The sequence below is a fragment of the Rutilus rutilus genome (assembly GCF_951802725.1).
Source record: "Rutilus rutilus genome assembly, chromosome: 2".
Taxonomy (NCBI): Eukaryota; Metazoa; Chordata; class Actinopteri; order Cypriniformes; family Leuciscidae; genus Rutilus; species Rutilus rutilus.
Window position 1 is genome coordinate 8197175 of NC_140210.1, and position 10990 is coordinate 8208164.

Here is a 10990-nt window from a genome sequence, read left to right on the forward strand (position 1 = left end):
CTAGGCGCAGGTCCTCCATCTGGTCTGGATACGGCCTGGATTCGGCTGACTACATCATGCGTTGTGGTCGTGTCTAGGCGCAAGTCCTCCGTCTGGTCTGGATATCAGAGGCATTCTACACAATATAAACAAAAATCACACACATTCACACACACACACACACACACATTTCCGGGCAAACAACAACAACAACAATGAGCCAAGCCAAACATGGCAAAATATGTGGTCTTTTAATGGTCTCAAGCATTTTAATCACAAATCACTGGTCAAGAAATTAGGGATAATGGCACAAAAACTGTAGATAAAGTAACTTGACACTTCCCCAACTTGCAGACAGCTTTTAACAGGATGAACAGGTCATGAGTAGCCTAGTTGAACAATGTCTCCCAGTAAACTCTTTTGAGTTTAATGTGAGATTAAATATTCACTATAGGGTTCAAATCTGGACTCTGACCAGGCCAAAACATGAGGCTGATGGACTTGTTCTCAAGCCATGTCTTGGTTGTCTTTGCAGTTTGGGCAGGAGAATTATCTCGTTGTAAAATTACATCTAATCTCATTAGATAACAAATTGTTAATTTATGGGAAGTAGGCCATTCAGCAATATTCTCCTGTACTCCAAAGCATTAAATTACTTTGCACAGTGAAGTACACCAATGACACCTCTTCCTCTATGCTTCACTGTGGTAGAGATGCATTTATTATATTTCTCAACAGATTTGTATATATATATATATATTACTGAACCCTGGATTAAACTTTTTACAGAATGAAGCCCCTCTAAATTATGTCAACAGGAAACTGCATGATTCACTGATGCACATTCTTCTTCTTAAAATAAATGTTTTGTCTTCATGTGTTTGTTTTTTTCTCCTCTGACACTACTTCCTTTTTCACAAATTGCTTTCACTTTTTTATTCTCTTCCCTTCAATCACCTGACTCTATTAACGTATGAAACACTCTCTTGTCATGGTTCGATCCATTTCCGATGGATGAAATCAACCCCTACATTTTTTCCCCCTCAATGAATATCTTTTTCACTTGTTGTTAAGAAAATGTTAAGAAGTAAATTTGGTTGCGTAGAATATTTATGTTGACTTCATATGTTGAAATTTGAATGTACTATGTAGACAGTCATGTTTGAGATACAAAAGAAGTGTGTGTGTATGCAAGAAGGAAGTGTGGTTTAAGCATTCAAGAGCTATTTATCTTGCTCTCTTTCTGTCTTTCAGGTTTTTATTATAAGTGCAGCAATAACACACAGCACAAAGAAAGTTTTGTTCTTTTGTTCTGATTAATGGACCTGAAAGTGAGAGCTGATGCCAAGGCATGCAAAAGGATACTTTGGCCAGTGTTTCCAATCATCACAATGGTAAATCTCATTGAAATGTCTGGTTGAACCATGTATAATGTTGCTATTCAGTAAATTGGCTTCTGATGAAAGACTGGCTGCTGATGGTTGGATGCCAAATGAGTCTTAAGTGTCGTTGAGGAGGAAAGAATATTTTGTCCTACAGCTTCCTGTATCAGCAATAAAACAATAGATTTTATTGGCTTGGTCTTGGTGGACTAGATCTGCTACGCTGCTGCTGCATGAGTGAAGGCTACTGCCGAAACATGCACATTAATAAGGTGAATAGGATTATGTTTTGGTTCCTGTGGTTGTTTCTTGTGCTTCAGTTCAATTTAGCCTTGATTGTTTCCAAATTAGTCTACAGATTATGTTCAGTTGTTAATCATTATGTTTCCCTGTGTATTTACTCCCTGTTCCATTCAGTTCATTGTCAGTTCTCTTCTGTGATTTAAGTGTTAATGTGTGGATTTACATTAACCTTGTGTATATATTCTCTGTAGTAATAAAGAAGCTTTAGTTGGAAGTTTTGCATTATGCTTTTATTATCAACCACGATACACATGACAAATGCGAGCTGCTGAGACAAAAGTGGGGAGAACCGCCAGATCTAGGCAGGTGGTGCTGGGGAAGGTGGAGAGCTAGGAGTTGAATCGGTTTGGGACAGAAAAGGGGTAATTAAATGTAATCAATCATGTTAAAATGTCTCTTCTAAAAATCTTTTATTGGAAAATTAAACAACAGGGACTCATCTCAAGATCACTCATTTAACAGTTAATCTATTACCAAAATTATGAAAAATAATCAGTCAATAGAATAGAAAATTAGATGATTTGAAAACATTCAAATCAGGAATATCAGAATGCATAGTTCGTGTCTGTCAAAACCAACATGTTAAACAATCCTGAATGCATAGTTCGTGCATAAAAAATGTCTGTCAAAACCAACATGTTAAACAATCCTGAATGCATAGTTCGTGCATAAAAAATGTCTGTCAAAACCAACACGTTAAACAATGTTCACTAACCTGACAAAGTTTTTTCAGTAGGACTTTTTTCTCCCTGCTTTATTCTATTTAGCATGCAGTGTGAAGTATTTCACTCAGTTCCCTGATCATTCCAATTCAATTTCAGCAAGTGAAGAACACATTTTATTCACTTGCGTTATCTGACAGACAGCATGTTGAAGCCGCTCAGGCCGCCATTTTCACCCTCACATCTAGTCAAAACACCCGGTAGTGTATTGTGCACATTATTTTTTGACAGACGTCGATGATGTGATATTCAAATGAGGTGGATTTGAAAACCGATGGATCATAAGGTAATAATTGTTAGAAAAATGTGATTCCCATGAGTGTGCTATGTCGATGTTTTTATTTATAATATTCCAACCAACAGCCAGCCTAAGTTTTTGACAGAAGTGATAACGTGCTTGAGAGGTGAACTATGTTTGATTTTTCGGTAAATATAAAACATGCTGGATACGTTAGAAATTATTTTTGCGTAGTTCATTATACAAGTTTTACGGAATGAAGTTTATTTCGTGGCTTAAATTACATGTTATCCAAAGACTGACATGTTTAGCTTGTCAAAAATCAACGTCCTCTTCTGTGTAACTGGTATGTGATGTATTCAGTATTGTACCACAATGGATGTCTTTGTTTCAGTTTTCTGGCCTATAAAAAGGCACGCGATGTTTCACTGGAACAAAATATGTCTTCCTGTTTTATTCTGCCATGGAATTGTAATATAGGTACAGAGGAAAATGCACATTTTCCTGTTTTTGTATAAGAGGATGTGGTTTCTGTGTATGTATGGCTGTGTATGGTTTGTGGTTTTAATATGATCCCACAGCTTCTGCTGTGGCCATACACTCAAAAACACAACATGAACACAGTTTTGCTCGGCCTGACAAGCACATGTACATGATGACATGCAGTAATTGGTGAATTTAAAATCAGATCATTTAATATTTAATATTTAAACAAATAATTTAGTAAACTTGTAAAATTATAGAGATAAAGAGAGTAAAAATGTTATTAATAAATAAATAAATCTGAAACTAATTTCCCCCTAGATGGGGCCATTTCTGTAAAGTCAATATGTGAGAGGTTCCTGATTCTCTCTTTTTTTTTTTTTTTTGAGTTACAAGAAACCAAAGCGAAAGGGAAATAGAGAGAGAGAGAGAGAGAGATGACAGCAAAAACAGCTGTAAATCACATCAAATAATTTATCTTTATTAATAAAATGCAATCCAAACGTTTCAGGTGAAATGCATTTTTCTGCATAGCAGAATGACATTGCTATACAATACATACTATAGATTATAGTCTACATATTGTATATATGTACCCATATAAAATCATTAAATGTTCATACTGATATCGACATGTCATGTGGTCAGTGGTTTACATTCAGACATAAAGACAAACAATACAATAATAAAAGTAACTACGTTGACAAATCATTCCTTTAACACAAATACAAACTGACCCAGTACCGTATTGTCTTAAAACAGTCGAAGGCCAAAGGTGGAGTTGTGCTGAACTGCATTATGTCAAATAAAACATTTTGTAGTGCTTTTTTATCAGAGAATAGTCTAAACGATCACTACACACATAAATAGTAAATACATGTTCTAGTTGGGTTCAGTGAAGGGCACAGTATCCTATGAAATGACTGTCCTGTGTTAAAAGAGTCAACATCTGTAACTTAATCATCAAATAAACAACACACATTCATATACTAAAAGGGTACAGCCACAGAAATTCTTTAAGTTTTTTGCTCACAGGCAGTTGGTGAATACTATCTTTCCCATAACTCTGTACCACAGCTCTTCTTGCCAGCTTTTGTAGGCTCTGCGCCGCATCTCCGCGATACGGCATACTCAGACTCTTTTTTGGGGACGCAATATAGTATCCAAGCAGCTGGAAAAGGCAAGAGAAAGTATGTTTACTCCCTGCTAAACTGAATCCTCCTCCTTTTAGGAGCACCCGCACGCTGGTCGGGCCCTCAGGAGCCCGATAGCTGAGAGTGAAGAAAACATTTGCCTGCATGCTGTCCCGGATCAGGAACGTCCCCAGAGGGAGTTTGGCCAGTTGTGCATGAGCTTCATCTGCTTCCATGGGACCCCAGTAAAATCCACTGTTTTTCAAGTAATCCACAGCCTGTGTGATGAGGTCACATTCCTGCTGGTGCCGAAAGGGCTGAAAGTGTGTTGGGGGGTCGGAACAGGGTTTAGAGGGCTCGGCCGGCTTGGATGGGCCCTGTGGCGCAACTGTATGGTCAGAGTCATTGTGCTGGACCATTCTGAATCGGGGCCCACTCATACCATTCCTCCATGGTCCCAAAGCATGGATGAATGATTCTGCAGCCTGCGCAAATGAACAAAGAGTTCAAACATCAAGAAGTGAGAAGAGCTCATGTCCGGACACATTCGAGATAAGCCTGTGAGTGTGCAAGTACGTGTGAGAATGTACAGTGGATTTTAAGCACAGCTTTAACCAAAGATTGGCTTAGTTTAACAAGTTTTTTTTTTAATTTTTTACTTTATCAGAATGGTTCAAAACTTGGGAAAAGTTTTGGCACGGCCTATGTGAACACAACAACAACAAACAATCATGGATATGATTTGAATAGCTTAAATGGTCCTGAAAAAAAAAACAGTCACGCTTGTACTGGAAACTAATGGGAAGCGAATTTCATCTTGTGGAAACGTTTGGTACTACCCTGGTAATCCAGAGTTCTCGCGAGAGCACAAGTTGAACTTGCTCAGCGAGTTACTCTGGTGTCGAGAGTCCGATTTCATGAAAGTGCGTATCTATAGCACGAATGATACGTGTTAAAAATGAGTTTTTGCGTACATATGATACGCAGTTTTCGCGTGCATATGATACGCACTTTATGGCGTGTAATATGCACGCCCTCCTCATCCCTAATCCTACCCAAGGGGTTTACAGTGCGTATCATTTGAACGCAAAAACTCGTTTTGGCGTATAAATGATACGAGAAATATCATTCGTGCTATAGATACGCACTTTCATGAGATCGTGTTGGTGTCGAGTAATACATGCTCATTAAATATGCCCCTCGATCTGAGCTGCACCAATCACATCGGGTTATCTGATATAGGCGGGCCAGAGGCGAGCTAAACAGATGACGACAGCGCTGTGAAGTCATTAGTGAACATTGCAAGATGGCTATGGATGAATACCAGTTGTTTGAAACGGCTTTGGCCGCTACAATGAACGAGTTAGACTTGGCTTTTTATCTAAAAGAGGAACAGAAGATGCCGCTCGAATCGTTCCTTTGCAAGAAGGACGTTTTTGCTGTTTTGCCGACCGGATACGGCAAGAGTCTAATCTACCAGTTAGCTCCGCTGGTAGCTAAGCGTATGGGGTTTATTGTTGTGATTGGTCGTAGTGTTATCCAATTGCGTGCAGTGAGATTTTCAAATGCATGCTTGGTGCCGCCCCTCGAGCTGGGCGATTTTCATTAGTCTACGCCAGACCATTAATCTTTTAGATTTAGGTCTGGATTTCCAGGCTAGTTTGGTACTGCGCCCAAACAAAAAAGCTCGTTTGAGTAATCAACCTTGTTGAGATTTATTCATGTTTCGGAAAATATATATTCATATAAAATTTTAAAATAGTATTTTATGCATTTTTCATAATAATAAACTTAAACAACAAAAAAAAAAAAAAAAAAAATTCACTTTTTTAAAACTTTTTTCACTTAAACAATAATCTGCCAAGTCTTCTTTTAAAAGAAACCAAACATAAGTCTGTGCTCCAAAGCATTCAAGATTTACAACAGTTCAAGTTGGACTCAAGTTTTCAGGTCTATGCTAAAAAAAAAATATTATCAGGTAATAAATGGATCATAATTATTACATAAATATAATTTGGTACCATAAAAATACCCTAGAAATACGAAATAGTAAATAAAAAACATTATTGAACAAAAATATAGTACTTTTTTTCACTGAAAAAACAAAAACACATCTGTCATTTTTGACTGCCGAGCAGCACCAGAGGGTTAAGTAAAATTCTTGGAAACAGAAACCAAAAAGAATTTGACTATTTATATGCACATGATGCTTGAGACAAAAAAATAAATAAAGATTTTTTTGTTTTAAAAATCTTTTTAATATAGGCTATACTTTTGTTTTGTTAGCCAAATCAAAGTCAGCGTGGCGTAACCAACAAACTAGATGCCAAGTGAATGTTGTGATAAAAATACCATAAAACAGAAAAGCAGACCTCTCATGAGTCATGACTGTGTATCAAATAACTTTTTGACATAAAAGGCACATTGTGTTCACGTCAACACGGGTAACCCTTAGAATGTAATTTTGATATAATTTTTAATAAGCCTTTTAATTAACCTATTTTATACACTGATGACTACTGTACCCAAAGTGAAAGTATATTTGAGTACTTTTTACTTTAGGCAATGGTGACACCACATTTGTAAATCAAAAACCTGTAGAAAATGGTAGGCTACAAACATTTTAAGAAAAATGTATGATGAACGATGCCATTTAGAATAACTATTTCTCGAAAACTTGAATAGTAAACTAATATACTATCAAAACAATATTCACATCAAACTTTTTACATATTTAAAAAAAAATGTATTTGTATCAATAAATTTTATTTTTAAAGCGTATTTGAAAAATCATAAATTTTTTCTGTGTAGTTTTCTTTGGTCGGCTACATAATTCTTTGAATGTCTTGATGTTATATCTTCTTTATAGACAAACGCGTTGGTTGTAACCGTTAGCAGAGGAAAAGTGAAGCCCCTGCCTTTATCTGAAATACAAGTAGCCTCCAGGCTGTTTTCTCGAAAGAACTTCCAAATGAAATGTAAACGTTTCTCCAGTAAAACAGGCAAAAGCAATTTTCGAGTATCTGTCACGTATAGGCATACGTGTTTCAGAATAACCATTAAGTTACATTTCTACTGCAGATGTTTTCATAAAACGGTGTCTAATAGCACTACATGAACGTCACTGTGAAATTAAAGGTGAAGATAACACCTCCATGCTGTCCGGTCTCGGAAATAAAACCACTAGCCAACTTACCGCAAATGCAGTTTGATGTTGACTAACCCAGACTTCTCCAGAACTGTGTAAAGATTTCCTGCGATGCTACATTTTTAGTTGTTACCCGATTCAGGCTGACCATTACAAAAGAATAGGCTATATCGAAAGCGAAAGTTTTCAGAAACATTTAAAAAAGGCGGTCTCGCCTGTTGCACATCATAACTGATAGATGACATTTATTCCTAGAACTGTTTGGATGAAGGACACGTGTCTCAATGTATCCAAACGTATTTTATTTACATCACTCTCTGGACTCAGTGGGTAATGTGCCGAGAGAAATCCTAGATGTAGGAATGCGGTTGGATTTTGGCAGCACTCTCTTTCAATGCCTTCAAAATGGCGAAGATCGTGGCGATTTAAGCAAATAATGCACATAAAAAGCCTGATAAAAGCAAACGACTACAGAATAATCAATGACTGAAATGAGTCCATACTTGCTAATTAATTATATTTGCCTGCTATTAAGTGTGCACTTTTGTTTCACTTTCACTTTGGACGCTCTGGTTTACTTTAAATCACGTGATCTTCTCCAACTCATATCGCCGTTGACAGGTTAAGGGTTAAGAGTATCATCTTATCCCTGGCTTACTTTTATTGTTTAACCTTAAGACACCGTAAATTACATATGACAGATAAATATGAGCCACACATTTACGAGATGCAATGTTATTTTCCATAGACTCTGCAGAAATTACACTATAAATAAACTAAAAGAACACAGATCATCCTTTAGTGCAAATGCAAGTCAATATTATAGCCTATAGCATCTAAGATGTAGATTTTTTTTACCTAAATACTAATTTAATTGTGAAGTAAAACGTAAACAGTGTTAAAGTGTCCGGTTTGTTTTTTCGTGTGCCAGACAACTATTGCACAGTAAACTGAGCAGCATTCACTGGTAAATGGATACATACACATACACTTTTTGACTGTAAACAGATGCTCTACTCTGTAGATGTCTGTAAGATTACTTCTGACTCTTTAATCAGACCATCTCTAAAAACATCTGTTAAATATATCCCTGACAGGCAAGGCAGAATTTAAGAGATCCCTGGAACAATTCATCATACATTAGGTTCAGGGCATCAGAAACATCAGAAAACACTCCCAAATCCATTCCCAGTATTAAAATATCTTTAACAAGTATGTGTTTGCTTAAAACATAATTAAGCATTCATTATATTTTCATTTATAGATTTTTCATGTTTTGTTTGCAAATTTAAAAACAAAATATATAATACCTTGCACTGTTACTGCAGATGAGTCCAAACATAAATTTCCACTTGAAGCAGTTTTACCTTTGAAATGAGACCCAAATTTGTTTGCCCCAATCTTATGCCACTGACCTCAACTGCCTGATGCACCACAGCACCTGCATATTCACAAATTACTACGGCTGGTTACTACTGCTCTTTATTTACAGGAGAAAAAAATCATCACAACGGATGACCTGTATTCAGGTGTGCTTTCATTTCAGTTTCACTTTAGCACTTTAACTATCACTTCATGTCTAACTGTTTGAAAATCACTGGATGCAAATTGAATAGTATACCCTGTCTAAAAGATGAAACCAATCATATGGCAGAAATTTGGATTGTTAAAGGGGTAGTTTTTCAGTCATGAGTTGATTGGCATAATAATGGAATATTGTAGGCTAATGAAATCCATAGGATGTAAATTAAGCTTCACTTTCAGAATGATGCCCGACCATTATTAACTTGAAATGAAACAAAAAGCAGAAAAAATATATATTACAACAGCAGTTATTTCTGAAATAGTTTCTGAACATTTCATTTTACAGGAAAACGTCCCCCATCTGCGCTGCTAGTTTCACTAACCTAAAATCAACAGCTGTAAAATAACCACCAAATTTGCCTGTTGAACCGATAAAGCAAAGCGCTTCCAAGAAATGTACTTGACAATAAGCTTACACTGCACTCTACTGGCAAATGACTAATGGGTTAAAACATTGCAACTTTAATCATTTTTTAAAACGACAATCTGTATGCGTGATAAAGAAAGAAAACATCTGGCCGGTGACATGTAGAGAAACATAAGTCCTCCCATATAGTGATCATAAATATTTTATTGTATTTTTAACTTTCCATTTTAGTTTATGAGGAGGCAGACGCTGTTTCATGTTCCTCCTTCCTGCTGCTGCGTCTCAGCATGTAGGCAGCAGCTGTGAGTCCAAGAACACCATATGTGGCAAGAACAAACTGGAAAAGGGAATAAGTGGGAGAAAAAAAATTACACAATGACAAAGTGGTGACGTGAGCAGGAGTTGTTACTGATGTTACTGTTGTCTTTGATCAATCAACAATCTGACATGCTCTTACTGACAAGGCAATTAGTAATACTAATTCTTCAGTAAAGAGAAACCTGATCTTACGTTCCTGCGTCCTTGTATTGTGTAGCTGTTAAAATGTTTCCTCCATCCAGTCAGTTCTGTTGGGGTTGGTGCTTCAATCCCGAAGAGCTGTCTCTGTCATATAAATACACATTACAAAATATCAAGATTTGACACCATGTCCAAAACATTTTTAAAAAATGATGAAAATAAAAAATGTACATCAAACAAACAAAAAATACATTAATTGGTAGGTGGTATTATCATACTTTTATGAATACCATGGAACTGAATAAGCATAATATGCATATGGCATTTTTATTATACTGTATTTAGTGTATTATTTAGATGTAGCCTAGGCCTATTTGTAAGCAACTCTTGATATAATGGTAAAGACACTTTCTCATGTTTTTTATGAAGGACAAGGGGATATATATCATATCTTTATATATATTTATTTATATACTTTATATTTTATTGATTTGATATGACAGCATGAATGGCTGCGATATGTTGAACAATGAATTATTTTTTGTGTACCTTCACTTCGCTTATAAGATGACCAAAACTTGTCAGCGGAATCCGTGTCTTCACGGGGGATGTCGGCATGACTGTAGCACACAAAAAAAAAGTATTCTAAAACGTGTACTCTTCCAAATTTATATAAAACCTCAACCGTATCTACAAGGACACGCGTCGGTTGTTTACAGCTGCATTTAGTTCCGGACTTTTTAAATGCCATCTTACGCATCCAATTAAAACTCCCCTATTGCAGACGTTGAGCCAATGGCTGCAGATCTGGAGGCGGGACTTAGATGTGGTTACACAAACTGGTTAAAGCGCCCGCGTTCGAATTTATGGTCAACTGTGTAAACTTGCGTGCTAACCCTATGTTACTAACCGAGGTCAGAGGAAGTTATCGAGCCAATGTGGTAATCCATAGGAGTCTTTTTAACTGCTTTTATTTAACTTCCTCAAATCAATGTGACTCTGTGTCTGTAAAAAATGTGTAAAAATGTCTTCCCCAATGACACAGTGAATTATTTTTTAAATTTTTTTATCTCAATTAGGCTACTCTCCATTTCCCAGATCCAGAATATCCTTTGTTTAAGGTTTAGCCTGCAATATACTGTGGTGGTAACTGACATCATTATCCCATAAAGGTATGGTTCACCCAAAAATG

The 10990-nt window shown here is 36.4% G+C and overlaps 2 protein-coding genes across 3 annotated transcripts; both read right to left on the bottom strand.

The window, feature by feature from the left end:
- Nucleotides 1–3567: 3567 nt before the first annotated feature.
- Nucleotides 3568–8834, bottom strand: socs1b (suppressor of cytokine signaling 1b). Of its 2 annotated transcripts, none has more exons than XM_084394503.1 (2): nt 8699–8834; nt 3568–4725 (listed from the first exon to the last, which is right to left on the bottom strand). In XM_084394503.1, the coding sequence occupies exon 2, from the start codon at nt 4678–4680 to the stop codon at nt 4090–4092; it is 591 nt and encodes a 196-aa protein (XP_084250629.1). In that variant the 5' UTR covers nt 4681–4725; nt 8699–8834; the 3' UTR covers nt 3568–4089. The 2 variants fall into 2 exon arrangements, with proteins under 2 accessions (XP_084250629.1, XP_084250628.1); XM_084394502.1 differs by lacking the exon at nt 8699–8834 and adding an exon at nt 7437–7576.
- A 577-nt stretch (nt 8835–9411) lies between these two features.
- Nucleotides 9412–10559, bottom strand: LOC311281517 (ATP synthase membrane subunit K, mitochondrial-like). The gene is made up of 3 exons (XM_084394524.1): nt 10348–10559; nt 9850–9942; nt 9412–9676 (listed from the first exon to the last, which is right to left on the bottom strand). The coding sequence occupies exons 1-3, from the start codon at nt 10414–10416 to the stop codon at nt 9572–9574; spliced, it is 267 nt and encodes an 88-aa protein (XP_084250650.1). The 5' UTR covers nt 10417–10559; the 3' UTR covers nt 9412–9571.
- Nucleotides 10560–10990: the final 431 nt, after the last annotated feature.